Genomic DNA, 16,785 nt, shown 5'->3' with positions numbered 1-16,785 from the left:
ATACTAATATCTAAATTCTGTGCAAATGTTGTGTCCATGTGTTGAAGCTTTTAAATGTGTAATTACGGATAAAACTGGAAAGAGATCTTGTCATGTTCACACCTTAATTTTATTATGTATCCAAACAAGAAGAAACTGTTCAGTTGTTACAAACAAATGACATTTGTGTTTGTGGTTTCAAGTACAAACAGATTAGAGACTTAAAGGCAAATAAGAGCATATCAGCATGAATTTCAGTCCTGTACAAAGAAAGACTGGTGCTGGACAAAAATACTGCAATACAGATATAAAATAATTTACAATTTAATAGAATTTCATAGAAAGGAGTTCAATAATTTTGTGTTTAACCTCTAAAGTATAGTTGGTGTGACCAGCAATAAATCAATATAGTGTCCAACACGACACCTGAAAGCACATCTTGCTTCTGGTTCTCTTCTCAGCATTAGAAAAGTAGAGATCTTTATTGGCTCATTCTGTCAGTGTACTGGGTATAATCCTTTCTTTCCTTTTTTAACAAATTACTGGATGGTAAATGTAGATGGCACTTTATACAGCTGAGATTGAGACCTTACAAAAAATAAATCCTTCCTTGATAAGATGTTTAAATTTCTTCCCCATTTCCATATTGTCTTTGAGGTTTCAGACAAAATGCCACTTGTCCACTGTACAAGAAAAGAATGACATGAGAATATAAGCATTGAGCCATAAAACACCTCAAATAAAACAAATTTAGCGTGAGTCAGTCATTTTTTAATTTTTTTTATTTTTTTACTTACCCTCTGGAGACACAGGATGTGGGCTACCGAATGCTGGGGCCTGCAGAGTCACAAAACATACATGAAAATGACCAGACCTAACCCTTGTACAGTTTTATATGCTATTATTGTGTTTGCTATCATCGACAGCATATGGAAGTTCTCACCAACTGGACCACATCTCTGGCCTCATCTGCGCTGCAATTCAAAGGGCTGTCACAGCAAGAGATATTTTTGCTGAACAAAGAGGAATTGTCCAAAATTAAAGAAAAAAGGAAAAGTGAGTACTGTTCACAACACACACACACAATTCTATCTGTACACCACACACACTGCGGATGCTTTACGTACCATTCAATCCCTCCACTATTTGTCTGCTTCTGCACTAGTGCCCTCCAGTGCTCATGGGTGGACTTAATGATCGCAACTGCAAAGTCCTATAAGAAAGGACAAAGGACATCAGAGAAGAAGACAACATTTGGATTTCTTAGGGAGCAATCCATTTCAGCCAATTCAGTTTTAACCACTAAAACCACAGTGGACTGCAACCCCTATACCAGCTGTCATGGCTTATCTGTGTATCTTGTATTACAAAGGTCTCAGTACCTTGTCTTTGAATTGTCCATTGAATCCAAATTGGTTCTCAGGCTTCCCATCCGGCACCTTATATTTCCTAAACCAGTTGACGGTGGCCTCTAAATGACCGGGTCGACTCTTGCAGACATCCTCTATGTCTGAGAGACACAAACGCATTCAACAGAATAAGGACAGAGAGACCAGAATTTGCACCTTGTTTGGTGTGAATTAGATATGAATCTGTGCTGTAGTTACACTTGGTATTAAGTATTTCCCCAGTGTGGGATTAATAAAGGATAATCTTATCTTAATACATTTATAAGGGGTCACAAAAGATAGCACTGCTCCACTGCTGATGTAAACAATACAGGCAGAAACAGGCTTTGCAAATTAAGTATGAGGCAAAAAAAAAAATGCATTCAATATGACTGTTAGGCCTTAAGGATACGCACTAAGTTTTGGAAAGAAAGGTTGAATGTAAACAAAACCATGTTGACAATAAAAATTCCACAGGCTATGTACTAGGTTTGTGTTTTAATAACACACATGGTCTTACTGTCTGAGCTGCCAAACATCTCAAAGGACTTCTGTGTTGGATATACAAATATTTCTTTCCAAATTCAATCATTTCGATCTGAAGTGAGCAGTGCAGGTGCATTAGTACCTTAGTCTTCGTATGATGTCAAGTGCAAGTTGTGGAGGCTAGTTGGGCAGCTGATCCTGAATGGCTCTGCATTACTTCCCTTAACAGTTGTATCTTATTATAAGCCTTTACCTCTGTACTTGATCGTCTTGTTTTGCAAATTCTGAGACAAAAATTCAAATTTCCTTAATTTATGATAATACTAAATTCCTTTGGGGCAGAGAAACGATCAGAGTAAGGCAGCTGAGGACTGTTGATATGATCACACCCACTATTTAGGTTTTTGGCATCCGGGTCCTTAGCATTGATGGCGATGACCTTCCAGTCCATTTCTCCCTCATCAATCATGGCCAAGATGCCAAGCACTTTCACTTGGATCACCTGACCTGGGAAGCACACCTGGCCAGGCCAACAACGTATAAATAAATAGTCAATCAATTAACCACAAAATACCATAAGTTATCTGTGAAAAGTGTGAATGACGTACGCAAAAATAAACATCTTAAAATGATAGAAAGCAGTCTTACCTGGGTGCCAATGTCACAAACGTCAATCGGATCATTATCACCGCAACACTTAGTTTCTGCGTCTGTGTGGTTAGGGTCCTCCCATGTCTTTTCCAGGGAACAGTTCAAAAAGAAATCAATTTCTCTAACAAACATTGAAACTGACGAATGAATGAGGGAATAAAAAGAATGCTATCTAATACACTTATAACATTAATGACTCACGGATAACTTATGAACATGAATTTTGTGAAATGAAATTTGTCGAGCACTAAATTAAATTCATCATGAAGTGTTTAAATTGCCATATTATTTGTCAGTCGCTGACAAGGATCATAATCAACACAGCGTGGTGATGATGGACATATACATAAGCGCTGAGATTCCTAAGTTCTAATGTAACCCAGACCCACTTTCCTCACCTGCGGGAGTGCGCCGTAGTTCCAAATGTAACCTTTATGGGGAAATATGTTGGCAACATATCGCAGCTTGCCTTTCTTTACATCTTGTTTAATCGGATTCAGCGACTCCTTTGTTGCAATCTGGAAAGTGAAGCAATTCCAGATGTGTATTTAAGTCGCTTCAGACTTCTTTTGTTTAATCTCTAATTTACATTTTTTGCTTCTATGTTCTTCTATTTGCTCATTTGTAAAGCACTTTGAGTTGCTTCTGTGTATGAATGGTGCTATATAAATAAACTATAAACAAACACTCTTGGGAACATCATTGTACACCTGTGACATTAATGCTTTAACGTTTCAATGTGAGACAGCCTTTACTGAAGTAGCATAAGTGTAATAATCAGATTATTTTAAAAAAAAAAAAAAAAGAAAAGAAGTGAGACAGTGTATTTTAGCCTGTATATAGAAATGGATATGCTGGATCTACACTTACCTCCATTTTAGCATTTGACCATCGAGGTACCTCCACAACCATATTAAAGAGCACCTGAAAGTAAAGAAGCTTTATACTTTTTCTGCTGGTGTGGAAGTAAAACTGACATAAAACATGAATTGGACGATACCTCGTTTTCATTATTCTTGGGTTTCTTAGCTGGCACCCCATGGTCCTGTTGAAAGAAAAAAAACCCTGCTAATTTGACTATGATGTTTATGTAGTTTATTTAGCTAAAAGTAGTCTTGAATTTTCTGCTGCATTTATCAAACAGAAACTAAAACCTCCACTATCAGAAGACTTACCTCTTCTGTCTCTGCTATAAGTGGAATGTCATGGAACGGTGAAATGTATTTCCCTTCAGAGGTTTCTAAGAAAAAGAAAAAAAAAAAACTAGTAAAAATACCAAACAAAATCTGTATACACATAAACACATGGCTCAATGAAATCCCAGGATAGTGTTTGTTAATACAATAATTATACCTTGTATAGCTAGTTTGTAGTGCCCAGGCTTGTCTGTCTTTATTTCCTAGATTTGTGACAAGGTTGAGTTATGCAAAAGTGGACATAGCTAATGGCATGATAACCAAAGGTGTGCGGATTTGGCTGCAAATATTAACAATAGGCAGACCCAACATTTCACAGAGACAAATATTTAATTTTTGTTTTGGATTCAGTGCATATTAAGCCAAATACATCATTTACTTTTTTGACTTAAGACATATCTATTTATAGTATAGTTATTTTTGTCATACTCCAACATTAAAGTTGAGAGTGAAAGTTCATTCTTGACACTGGAAAAAAGAAAAAAAAAAAAAGAAAAGAAAAAGTTAACGCAACATCTTCTTTCCAACTCCTTCTTGTGCTTTCAGTCACATCTCATGGTCTTCCTCAGCAGGTTGAGTTTGTACAATTGTCAGTGAGATAGCTCAGACTGATAAGAATATTAAATTTCTTCATGGCTACAGAACAAATTCCATCCACTTAGGAAGATCATGAAGATGCAGCTGAAAGCTCTGGAATAAGCCAGTCAGTTAAGATGTTATTGTCAAACATTTAATTTCTGGCTGTATAGCAGGTAGTCGTGTACCATCAGTCACAGTGTTGAGTGCTCATTCAAACACAAATAAAAACACTGTTCAAGTGGAAGTATCTTAGCTTGGGTCTTATAATGCAACTGCATCTTTTATTAGAAGTCTCTCTGCATGGTATAGGTTGGCCTGTAGGAACGGAGCTGAGCTGTGAAGCAATTTTGGTGCAGTCGTTCCACATGGTTACAACAGCTTCCACATACGTGATGCACACTGGGCCAAAAAAGCATTTTTCCTTGCACACAATCATTGGAAACGAGGTAGCTGTAAAATGGTGAATACATTTTTTGAAATTCACAAAGCCAGCAAAATGACCCTTTCCATTTGATCCATTCAGTCCAGTAACATGTCTAGAAGTTTGATTCAACCATTTATTTTCCACATTTTATGATGCATAAGACTGATCAACTCTGCAATGTAATCAGTCTAACTTCATCTGACATGCCTGACTGGATTTTATTTCTGCTGGTGGGAAAATCACCCGTTTTGCTGGTTTGAGTGTGCGCGTGTCCTATATGTCCACGTGACCGCCAAACAGGAAGCAAGACCGCGTGAAAAGAAAAATCATTTTCCCTTCCTTTTTGCTTATGAACGACTTTAACATACTGGAAACCGGGGACTGAAAGTAGCAGGGCGTTGACTCTAAAGCTAAGTGGTAAATGTGCCATATGCCAAGCTAAACCCTGCACTCTGCAACTTAAAGGTCAAGCGTTTACCTTGACGTGGAGGTCTACCTGTGGTGTGGTTACCTATCAGACACCGGAACTTGGTGCTACATAGTTATACTACGAAATGCAGGAGAAACACATGGCTCCTCACTCACTCGCGATGATTAACTTACTAAAATAAATCCGGTAGTCAGTAGAATTGGGGCGTCCTCTCTCCTCCGTTTGATAGTGCATCGTTTTTCTCAAATAATACAGATGAGGAGCAGCTGCTGCTTGTGTGACGAGTTTGTTTCGAGAAGCAGAAAATGAGCCGAAAACTGTCACCAGGCAGCCGAGCGACGAGCGCAGCAGCAGCGGTCTCATTATAAACACAGTTCTTCCTTTCCTCGGTTCCTACTTCCCGTCCGCCACATCCAGAACCAACAGTTAAGTCTGCCAGAGTTAAGCTGGCACTTCAGGTCAGCGATTTTTCAAAATAAAAGCATGAACAGTGACACTAATGTTATTTAACCCTCACCATTTTGAGCTATATTACTTAACACCCTCAAATACTGGAATATCACTATGCATGTTATGTTTTTTGATGTTCATGTTCCCGAGGGGATAAAAGCCTTAAAGCCTTAAAGATTTTTTTTTTGTCTTAGAGCTGAGCAGTACCGTTAGATTTTACATTTGAATTTCCATTCAAATCTGATAGTTAGATTGCCTTTAAAAACAACAGCCTGCGCCCTTTAGGATAATCGTGAATATTTAACATGAATTATGCTGCTATCTGTTCATTCAATTTTGTTCTGTCTTTTTTTTTTATGATAGAGGGTCTTTCTTTCGCCTGATGCATGGTGCTATAGGCCTGGAGGAAAGTTAAGCATTGTCATGAAAACATATGCTGAATGGTGGTAAGTGTCACTAACTACACCTCAACAGGCTACTTAGCCGCTTGCCAGCTATTAATATTATACTTTTATTTTGATGATAAAATCGTTGTAACTGGAAGTCGGTTTGTTTTTTCCTATGTTAACTTGATGATTCTTCCAATGCATGCTTGCGGTCCATGCAGAGTAGCTTCATTTTACTGCCACCTAGCTAGCCTCTCTAGTAGAGCCAGAGTATAACTGAGTGACTAACTTTTTCTTTTCTTTTCTTTCCTTTTCTTTCCTTTCCTTTCCTTTCCTTTCCCTTCTTTTCCCTTCTTTTCCTTTCATTCTCTCCTCAGTGTTTCAATGTGTCATTTTCTGTAGTCCTGAAAATTATTATAACTGCTAATGAAACAAAGAGGAAGAAATGTAGATGCAAGACTTTTATGTGATTGTTTTTGTCAAAATAAGCTAAAACACATCAGGCTTATGCAATAAAGTTTTCCATAGTGAATAGAGAACTGAGCAGGTTTGTCGTCCATTTTGAGACCTTCCATAAAAGTCTCTGTCACTTATGCTCTAACATCCCCTTGCTTAAGTGTTTACAGCCTGAAGGTGATGGTTTTGATGGCAATAATCTCCACAGTACATCACAGGATCAAAGTCCATATGTATCTATTGTGCAATAAACAATCGCACACCCCAGCCGCTTTGATGTGTCTCCTTTACTGTCCTATAGGTTGTTCACTGTTCAAACAAATGACACATATTGGCAGCTATTAAAAGTGGGTTCATTAAACTCTTAAACTGCATGCTTGCCTTTGATAGTCTACTATTGCCAAAGGGCTTTGATTATGCTGTGCACAAAATCCTATTCATTCTGTGTGAGTCAGCTACCAGGACAGTTTTGACAAATCTTGCTGAAGTTAGTAGAGGACAAGAAATATTTCATGCTCAAGTGACCAGCAGTAAAAGTTTACAGCTCTAAAGGATAGGTGAGTTTTTATTTTCCCTCCCCCTATTCATTGACCCATCTCCTGTAGTTAGTTTCTGTAAACATATGCTGTTGGTGGTCATGATCATTTTTCAAACAGCAGATTATTATGATATTTTTTCTGTTTTACTATCGTATTTCACACTAAGTGCATTATATGGAATCTGTTATAAATCTGAATCATGTGAAGTTTTATCTTTGGTGTGAATTCATTCAAAAGAGTACACCTCTGTCTTTGAGCAGGTCAAGAGTAGCCACACCCTGAGTGACATGATGTCATATAAGCTCCCTCAGGGCAAAACAATTAATACTGCCATGCTGACGGCTCACAGGAGATAACGCTGTTTACTGATTTGCATATTTGTTGAGTATGTGATTGTTCAGTATTTGTTTTTACCAAGTCTACTTGGTTACGCAATACTGCTCACACTGACATCTGCTATGTTGTAGTACAGTTAAACTGTTCCTGTTTGACAGGAACAGTTAAATTCTTAGGTTTTTCTTAATTATAGACATAGATGATGATGGTGATGATGATACTGATAAAGTAATGTGACATACAGTGATGTGTTGATGACTACCTGACATATAGTTGGGACCCGTATGTGTGTATCTAGTCTGATAGGAGTTAAACAGGTGTCCTATGAACACACCGCACAGTGATCTGAAACCACAATGGGAGCCTTCATTACCCGTGCTTCAATGGGGAGGAAATGCATCCATTCATTGTTCTGGTGAGAACTCACAGTATCTGGTTGCTACGACCAGAAATCATTGTGGCACCGTGCGTGTCGATGAATTTCCCGTCTAACTAGATGTGACATCATATGAGTGTCAATTTATGGGTTATTTCCTCATAAATGGAAACAAAGACTTAGGCACGGCTTATTCCATTTCTCAACACATATGAGTGTTTAAATGTCCTGAAATAGAATTGTGACATGAAACTTTCAGAATATCAGTACAATGCATGTGCATATAGAAAGTGTATGTTTTAGATTTTTATTCATTCATTTCACGTTTCACAGACTTACTGAATCCAGTTCAGTACATTATAAATTATTTGATTTAGAAATTCATTTATTAAATACTGCTTGAACAGAACACTGTATTGCCAAGTGTGATTTACAGCACCCAGGGCATTTACATAAATACTTCCCTGTCAGCACTGTGAATATCTCTGAGAGGGTTCACATTCATTTTACTTTGAGGATTCCTGTTTTAAAAAGAACAAAATCAAAAGTAGCTGGTGGCCATCACTCTGTCCACAAAGCTTTGAGGGAAAGTGATGAGATGCACTTTCTCTGCCCCGAGGGGAAATGATGATCTAAAGGGAGAAGCATAGCACAGCAGCAGAGAGGTGTGGCCACATAGCTCTCATGACAGGTAGACACAGGGAGGAGCTACATTACCTGTGCAGAGCAGGCAGTCAGTGCATAGTGAACAGTACACCTGTTGCACTTCCCAGGCTCTTTCTTTCTCTGTTTCTCTCCCTTTTCCTGCCCCTCTCTCTTTTCCCCCTCTTTTTTCCGTCTCTGGTCTGAAAGCACAAGGTGGCCGACGGCCTCACCATGGATCCCAAGGAGGCCAGCGGGAGTGAGAAGGAGAAGGAAAAAGAGAAGGAGAAAGTAATAAAGAGGAGGAACCGGCCTGTGTTCTTGCGTTACCTGGAGAGGAGAAAGACGGACACTATTGTGGCTGATGACACGGCCAAAGGTGACATCAACCTGGGGACCCTGGTGAGGAGGAGTCAGTCTGACAAGACGGAGTACAGCGCCAAACTAAAAGGTACATCAGCTAATGATCTCCCCAGGGGTCAAAACTATAGCAACAGTCTACACACACGTGAGCCAACACTCAGTTTGAAACATCTCTCAACTCTTTACACTGCAAACTTGTTGCATGACACACTGACTAGGTGAACTTTTAGACAAATATGTCCACTATATGGACACTGATGGACTGTAAGAACAGCATCTATGGCTTGAGGGCAAAAATTCAACACACACACACTCATATAGTATACACTGCTCTACAGCTCTGGGTACTGGGCACCTGTTGTGTTACTATGTGTTGAGCAGGAGATACTCCCAGAGGGATGAAGCCACATATGCAAACTGTTCTCCAAACTCAGGCACAGAGGAGTGGCTTTAGAGGTGTTCCAGACCAGCTCGTAAACAAGACCTCGACACCAGAGATGTGTGAGGAAGGACATTATATATTTATATACTTACACGTATATTTTTCTTCAAGTTTAGTCAGAGAGGTTCACGATATTTCAGGCACTTGGTCTTACAGTTCTGTTTACATTGATTATAAAATTCAACTAAAGAACTGTAGTGATTGGCCTGTAAAGTAAGAACTAGTTGGGAAAAGGAAAATGGGTTAATATCATAGATGCAGCTTTATGTTGCCTCATCATAACAGCTGACACAGTCATTTCACACATTTCCACGTTGCAGAGAAACTGGCTTCACCTGTCCTTACAGTGCTGTCAGTGACTGGGAATGCTGCACTTCAGGCAAAATGGCTGACATGATAGTGTCAGCGGGGGTTAGTATAAAAGATTAGCTAAAGTATGTAGGCTTTCCTGTATCACTTGTTCCTGGGTTTCCTTTCCTGTGAACAATACACATTAAATGCCAAAATGACTTGTGTCACCTTGTTCAAAATAGGAAAGTACTAGCAGCGTACTTCTTACTTGGCGTTGCACTGATAAGATACGGTAGCTTTCACACATACTTGCCTTATCAGCAGCTGCCCTGTTTACCTGAAATACAGACACTCTCTACTTCTTTGCACATTCTGTTTTCTCAACCAGCCTGCATCATGACAGACAAGGTAGTCAAAAAAACACTGGGTTGTTTTGAGTAAACCAATCAACCACCCTCTTTGACTTCAGCGTCACACCTGACAAGCAGATATTTACAGTGGCATTACCATTGCAAATATTGACAGAATAATGACTTCACTTAAAAAGGGCTAAATGCTCAACTAAATGTCTCATATTTGATCACTTCTAACCTTTGTACTGATTTAGAAAATCTGGATGGAGAAGCCAAATGAAAATGAGTGTCCCTCCCTCCCTTCACTTTCTGTCAAAGTGCCCATAATAAGCAAAGCACTCAGCCGTGACTTTTCTAGTGATGGTGCCCAAGTGGCCGGCAGCAAAAGTCTACGCCTGTAAAAGACAGTTTCAGGCATGAGTGTGTTTTTATTTTCCCTTTCGCTATTCACTGATCCGGCTCCTGCAGCTCCTGAGAAAATAAACTTCTTTTTATTTTGTCTGAACAAAAAAGTTTTTAAATATTGTTTCTTGTAGCATTTTCTTCTTTTGATAATTTTTTCTCCTTTTTGGCTGAAAAATATGCTGTTAGTATTCTCATCAACAGCAGCTTATTATAATAATGTTTTTTCTGTTATACTAATATATTTCACACTAAGTGTATTATATGGGATCTGTTGTAAATCTGAATTATCTGAACTACAGTTGAAACAATCATGTTGATCATGTTGATCTCTTGATCATAGACTGACTGATGTCGATTATGAAGCAAACTAGTCAACCATTCTTTGGTTCCCGCTGAAAAGTGAGGATTTGCTGTTCTGGCAAATTGTGATGGGACTATTACTATTTCAAAATTTTATAGACCAAATAATGACTTAAGAAAAGGATTGGCAGATCAATCATTAATTTAAAAAAATCATTCATTGGAGTCCTAATCTGAAGCCGACGTGAGTGGCCTCACAGCTGACAAACAGTATTACGTATTTACAGTGGTATTACCATTGCAAATATTGACAGAACGATGACTTCACTGAAAGAGGAAACATGTGAGCTGCTGCTCCACAGTCAGCTCTCATGTGCTTGTCAGACAGGTTGGTCGAGCCACAGACCCATGGCAACGTGATATCAGTGTGTCTAATCATTTACAGTAATATAACTAAATATAATAGTTCTGGCAATGGTTTACCAGCACAAAACTCACATATAGGGACAGTAATAAATAATATACAAATATCCCTTTGTATTTATCGACTAAACGTGCATGGAACAAGTTACTTTGTTGTGGGTTGATACTGTTTGAGGACTGACTTTTACTTTGTTTGTGTCTGTGTGTGTGTGTGTCTGTGTGTGTGCGTGTGTGTGCGTGTGTGTGCCTGTGTGCGTGTGTGTGCGTGTGTGTGCCTGTGTGCGTGTGTGTGCGTGTGTGAGTGTGTGTCTGCAGCCCAGGTATTACTCATATTGTGGAGGCCTGAATCTGTTTACATAGTCACATTATTGGGACATGTCTTCCTTATGGTGACAAAGAGCAAGTCCTTATAATGTAAATCATTAGGGTGAAGACATGTCTTAAGGTTAAAGTAAGGTTAAGTTTAGGTTAAGGTTAGAAATAGACAGGGTGTAGTTATGGTTAAGGTTAGAGCAAGTCTCCAGGAAATGAATGTAGGTCAATGTGATGTCCTTTGAAGGCATGACATGCCTGGTTGTGGGTATGTCTGTGTGTGTGTGTGTGTGTGTGTGTGTGTGTGTGTGTTTAGCATTAAACCTTTCATGGCATTTTTTAGTCATTTTTATAGTCATATATGGTATCAGTCAGTATGATATACGGTTACAAGCTTAATGATAATTGTCCAAATTTCCCATTACTGAATATCTTTTTTAGTAGATCTTCAGGCTTTGTTCAATTTCAGCAAATTTCCAAAATATATTCTCAGTGATAAAAATCCAGTTGTGAACTTTGCTGTGTGGCAAAGTCTTAACGTGTCATTCTTCTTGCTGGCGATACATGATACACCATGCCTTGTATTCTGTTCAGTCTGTCTGCTGGATCCTTTTCAATGGGCTGAACACTGAAAAGCCCTGTATCCACTTTCATGGGAACTCCTGTGCCGGCAACCATACCTCACCAAACATAATGCTGCACGGCGAAAGGATAAGTCAGCGCAGTCTGAGATCTGCTGCTGAGTTGTAGTAGGCTAGAGTACATTTTATTCAATTTTTTTGTCACACTGCGAACGTGTCCGTGTGGAAGAATCTTTTCAAGGCCAGTTTTGAATGAGATTTCATAGAAGATTTCAAGGTGCTTTTAAAAGAATCTGTTTGACATTTCTCTTACTAACAATTTGTACTGTGGCAAGAAAATGTTTGAGTAAAAAAGTGATGAAGTGTGAAAAGAGTTGAAATCAGATTAAAAATATAATACATGTCCAGCAAGCCATCAAGATACCTCACCTGATCTCTCATTGGGGAGACTTTTCTCACTGGTGGAAGTTTTCAGAGATTCTGGGGCGATTCTTTTCACGCTGAAAGCCCATGTAGATATATGGCACTTGATGATACTGTTGAAACATGAATGTGATACTTTTTTTTATATAACATTTCCACTAGTAAAACAGTGTCTCTGATACTTTTACTAGAAATTAAGAAATATTTTTAAAAAGGGATTCACTCCAAAGCTTCATTGGACTCATACAAAGGGATGAGACTGTCATTTTCTGGAGATAATATCAGACACAAGTTCATTTATAATGATTAAAAGTGACTGCACAGCTACGTTCAGTCTTATGACAATCGATCTCACACTGTTTACTAATCATGTTTTTATTGTATAACAGCCCAACAATGTGAATTCACACATACACATTATAGATTTCACCTGTTGAATTGTCTTTGGTCATTAAGAAAAGATTGAAACAAAAGAAGGAAGGAAAGTTAAGCAACTTTATTTCATACACTGACTGTACAAAATGCAACCATCAAGATACAAAGGAATGATATGAAAAATGAACACTGCTCAACAATGCAAGGCTTATAATATGTAATAATATAATGTGGTCATTTTGTCCATGTATCAGAAAAATGTTGTAAAGCTGTAACAGTAACCAGACTGTGATCAGACCTCTGGTGCAGTCAGCCACCACAATTGCATGACCACAATCTGTGCGATGTTTGTATTCATAAGAAAGTGCATAACCTCTTCTACTCAGCCTCAGCAAAAGTTTCATTATCTGCACCTTGTCACATTCCTATTCCTGTACAAAACAAAAGACTCTTTGGAAATGAAATGATAAAGAAACAGAAGCTACAGCTGCAATACTTGTTTTTCATTGATAGTGCAACTTCCTTGCTTACTTGCCTAAAAAATTAGATCTGTTGTAAACCCAGAATCAAAGAGAACTCATACAAATACCATGTGTAAATGGTCTAATCATGATCCACATAGTTAATACGTGTAGTATTCCTGTGCAATTGGTGCCTTGGGTGCAGATAACCATACTGTAAGGAAGGTCTTCATAACATTGGTAATATAAGTGGCATACAAGACTAAGTTGATATTCTTGTGGTCAAATCTTATTCATGTGCGTATGTGTGTAAAATGATTAAAGATGAAGTGGATGCATTTTGTTGACACATGCATTCATGACTGTGTGCGTGTCTTTTCTATGCATCAGTGTCAGAATGCATTTATCCTTGCATATGTAGGTGTGTGTTTATCACTGCCTGCCACAACACACACACACACACACACACACACACACACACACACACTCCCAGTCTGAGCAGATGGAATGCCTGAGCATGCCGTAGCATTACATCAGCGGCACGATTTGCTCTGTAACCTGACACAGGCCTCGCAGCCTTCTGTCACCCTTCCTCCACCCCACCCCCCTCTCTCTCCCTCTCTCTCTGTTCATCTCTCTCTCTCCCCCCAGAGGAGGAAGTGGTGCATGGTGTCGATTAGGCAGCAAGGAAGCATCCCTCTTCCCTGAACAGACAGTCCTGCCTGCCTGCCTGCCATGCAAAGCACAGAGCAGCCACAGACTGATTAGGAAGCGGAGCAATAAAAAAAAAAAAAAAAAGAGCAGTGAGCCTGACTGGCATGTTAAGTGAGGCCTTTTGGCGTTCGAGTCAAAATAATTAGATCACCGTGAAATACTGATGGCTGCTCAGGCGTCAAGCGGATGTGTTAGAAGAGATATATGTTTTTCTAAGCAGACACAGCCCACAGGGCCGTGGTGTTTACCGCCATCTGAGCCACAATTGGCATGAAATGCTGGCGAAAACATAAAAGTTTCTTGAATTTGCAGATCTACACCAAAATGTAGGTGTACTCACATCATCATTAGCTTTGCGTGACCTTGTTTGACGTCTGATGAACTCATTAAGGCTGCCAGGTGCTGTGATTGCTACATTAGAATACACCTCTAAACAGACCGAAAACAACAACAACAAGAGGAACAACAAAAAAAACCTGCTCATCTTCATTTATTTTATAATAATGCTGTGATGCCATTTTTTCCTCTCAGAGAAAATGACACCACATGACCTGTCCACACCCCCGTCTCCAGCCGTGGACCCAGAGGAGGTCCGCTTGAGGAAGATGAACCGCAGGGCAAAGGTGATCCAGGAGCTGGTGCAGACTGAAAAGGACTACCTCACCGACCTGGAGCTGTGCATCAGAGAGGTGGTCCAGCCTTTACGAAACATGCAGGTAGATGTTTTCTTTGCTCAGATAAGACTCAAATTTGTACAACTCAGCATTAATTCTCAGCTAGCTTAGAGTAAGATGATGTTCAAAGTGTCACTTGTTTATTTGGTACATCTTATACACTATTTCTAACATTAACCTCAATTCTGACAGTAACCTCTATACACTTAACTTCTGTACATCGTTTTTCAGAAAAACATGAGAATTGAATTAAACTTTAGGGACATTTTACTAACACAGAAGGAGTCATGAATCAATGCTGAAAAATCCACATAAAGATGACCTAAAAGGATAATCAATATTAACCACAGTTAATTTTTTACAGTTAGATTAATTTGACATTTGGACGTAAAATGTAGCTACTACTCGCATATTGTGAGTCATTTTTTATAATTTCATTTGGTTACAGTGGGGCAAACCCATATTTTACACTGTAGTGTCCTCATCTTGTGTTAGGTTGTGGATATCGATCGGCTGTTCACCAACATGGAGACAGTGTGTGAGGTGTCTGCGGCACTCCTTCACAGACTGCATGAGGCCATGGCTGACCCAGATCTAGAAGCGGTCGTCATAGGTAACGCCGTTTTGACTCTTGTCTGGTTTAATTTCTTGTTGACTTTTGTTGCTCTGGATAATGTTAGACCAAAGATCTCATGTCCCATATATCACTGTATTTGAAGGAGACGTATTCATCCAGGCGAAAGCAGCTTTAGAAGATGTATATAAGATTTACTGTTACCACCATGACGATGCCAACATGTCACTCAAATCCTATGAGAAAGAGGAAGAGATAAAGCAACATTTCACCACATGTGTATTAGCACTGAAGTAAGTCACGTCACTTCCTCCAATCACATCATTTAAAACTTAACTTCCCCGATATTCTACATGTTATGATTTTTACTGATTATTATCTTTGATGGTGACTGTATTTCTTTGTCTTTGTACTTACAGGAAAATCTACGACCAAGAGTGAGTATCCTACAATGAAAAATTGATGGTGACATTTAAAAGATATTGAAATTCATACTGAATACTCAATCAAATACAGATCATGATTGTTGTGTTGCTCCAGCAGTTTTGCTCCTGTTTTGTTGTTTTTGTTTTCTTTCCTGAATCTCTGTTCTGTAGGCCGTAACAGTTCATGCAGATCACTGTTTACTATCTAATATGCTTATTTACACAGAGGAAAACCTAACTTGCTGGACATGGGTTCACTGCTCATCAAACCTGTCCAGAGGATCATGAAGTACCCGTTGCTGCTTAGGGAGCTGTGGCAGGCCACGCCTGAAGACCATCCTGACTATCGGCCACTGCAGGAGGCGTTCACTACTGCCAAGATCATAAATGTGAACATCAATGAGTTCAAGAGGCGCAAAGATATAGGTGAGGTGTCTTTTTTAATGAATTATTTTGCAACCTGTGATGTTTAATAATCACCAATGAAATGATATAGGTTGTGCTGCTAAATCATCTGCTATCCTGACCTAATACCACGTCTTTTCAACTTTGGCCCCATATTTTCATCTATTCTCAGTTATGAAGTATAAGAGGTTGGAAGATGAAGGCACACTGAGGGGAAAACTAAACAAGTTAAACATACATTCCATCCGTAAGAAAGGCGACAGGTTTGCTGGTTACCTCAAGATCCTCACTGGAGTTGAACCACAGGTAAAATACTAAAAGGTTTTTTTTTTTATTTTTATGGTTCACTCCACAATCACTTTAACCGCAATTAAAAGATGTAAATGGAATAAAAAGGTACCAAGCTTGTGGACTTGACAGTTAAAATGAAATTAAGAATTGCTGCTTTTATATAGCCCCCCTTTTGGCATTTGCAAGTGCAGACATTTAAGGAAAGACAAAGACATAATTGACACTATTTTTCTATTATAGGTGAGAGATGAAGTATTTGATCGAGAGGAGAAACTGTTCAGGAGTCTGGAGAAGGCTGTGAGGCAGCTGGTCAAGAATGTTCACTGTTACCTGCAGCACACTCAGGTAGGTGTATGTTAGCAAATCATCTCCCATTGCAAAAATGAACATGTTTAATGCTGTTTCAATGTAAATCTTCTGTCAACTTTCTTCATTTTTTTTTTTTAATGCATCTTCTGCAGGAGATGGTGTCTGTAGCTGTCCAGAGTGTGCAGGACATGGAGAATATTGTCAAGGATCCAAACAAAAATGGGATAAACGGCTCATTGCACAATAATGGCAATGACCCCTATAAGCACTTTGTAAGTGTGGCTTTTGTTGTACTTCACAACAAAAATGTCGTACTATCCAGCTTACCCATGCCCCCCCCCCCCCC

General features: G+C 39.0%; 2 protein-coding genes and 1 long non-coding RNA gene across 4 annotated transcripts in view; 2 read left to right on the top strand and 1 right to left on the bottom strand.

Moving 5' to 3' along the window:
- Positions 1-87: 87 nt before the first annotated feature.
- On the bottom strand, positions 88-5,552 carry ppa2 (inorganic pyrophosphatase 2). 2 transcript variants are annotated; one of them, XM_023427131.2, is made up of 12 exons: positions 5,307-5,552; positions 3,680-3,744; positions 3,505-3,549; positions 3,375-3,428; positions 2,903-3,022; positions 2,502-2,588; positions 2,247-2,373; positions 1,362-1,489; positions 1,107-1,192; positions 923-992; positions 777-816; positions 88-662 (listed from the first exon to the last, which is right to left on the bottom strand). In XM_023427131.2, the coding sequence occupies exons 1-12, from the start codon at positions 5,494-5,496 to the stop codon at positions 640-642; spliced, it is 1,035 nt and encodes a 344-aa protein (XP_023282899.1). In that variant the 5' UTR covers positions 5,497-5,552; the 3' UTR covers positions 88-639. The 2 variants fall into 2 exon arrangements, with proteins under 2 accessions (XP_023282899.1, XP_023282900.1); XM_023427132.2 differs by having other exon boundaries at positions 923-968.
- On the top strand, positions 5,451-6,692 carry LOC111670422 (uncharacterized). Its single transcript, XR_002761869.2, has 3 exons — positions 5,451-5,591; positions 5,947-6,029; positions 6,347-6,692. It is a non-coding gene; the product is annotated as an uncharacterized LOC111670422 (long non-coding RNA).
- Positions 6,693-6,837: 145 nt separating this feature from the next.
- The window catches only part of arhgef38 (Rho guanine nucleotide exchange factor (GEF) 38), a 15,620-nt gene continuing 5,672 nt past the window's right edge, over positions 6,838-16,785 (top strand). The window contains exons 1-10 of the mRNA XM_087179548.1: positions 6,838-6,982; positions 8,529-8,769; positions 14,293-14,477; positions 14,931-15,048; positions 15,155-15,302; positions 15,429-15,446; positions 15,661-15,860; positions 16,012-16,145; positions 16,371-16,475; positions 16,592-16,711. Coding sequence (XP_087035674.1) covers positions 8,553-8,769; positions 14,293-14,477; positions 14,931-15,048; positions 15,155-15,302; positions 15,429-15,446; positions 15,661-15,860; positions 16,012-16,145; positions 16,371-16,475; positions 16,592-16,711 — 1,245 coding nt within the window. The 5' untranslated portion in view covers positions 6,838-6,982; positions 8,529-8,552. The remainder of the gene's footprint in view (positions 6,983-8,528; positions 8,770-14,292; positions 14,478-14,930; positions 15,049-15,154; positions 15,303-15,428; positions 15,447-15,660; positions 15,861-16,011; positions 16,146-16,370; positions 16,476-16,591; positions 16,712-16,785) is intronic.

The sequence above is a fragment of the Seriola lalandi genome, unplaced genomic scaffold (genome assembly GCF_002814215.2).
Source record: "Seriola lalandi dorsalis isolate HSWRI2012SDOR001 ecotype SW California unplaced genomic scaffold, Sedor1 jcf7180002054851, whole genome shotgun sequence".
NCBI lineage: Eukaryota > Metazoa > Chordata > Actinopteri > Carangiformes > Carangidae > Seriola > Seriola lalandi.
The sequence above is the reverse complement of the archived record's forward strand: the minus strand, read 5'-3'. Positions and strand labels throughout refer to the sequence as shown.

Bases quoted from the DNA above. Each gene is read 5' to 3' on its own strand.
- ppa2 (XM_023427131.2), bottom strand. From the start codon at position 5,496: ATGAGACCGCTGCTGCTGCGCTCGTCGCTCGGCTGCCTGGTGACAGTT. The intron at 3,550-3,679 runs GTAAGTCTTCTG...TTCTTTCAACAG, and splicing joins TTATAGCAGAGACAGAAGAG to GACCATGGGGTGCCAGCTAA. The intron at 817-922 runs GTGAGAACTTCC...GTGACTCTGCAG, and splicing joins CCAGAGATGTGGTCCAGTTG to GCCCCAGCATTCGGTAGCCC.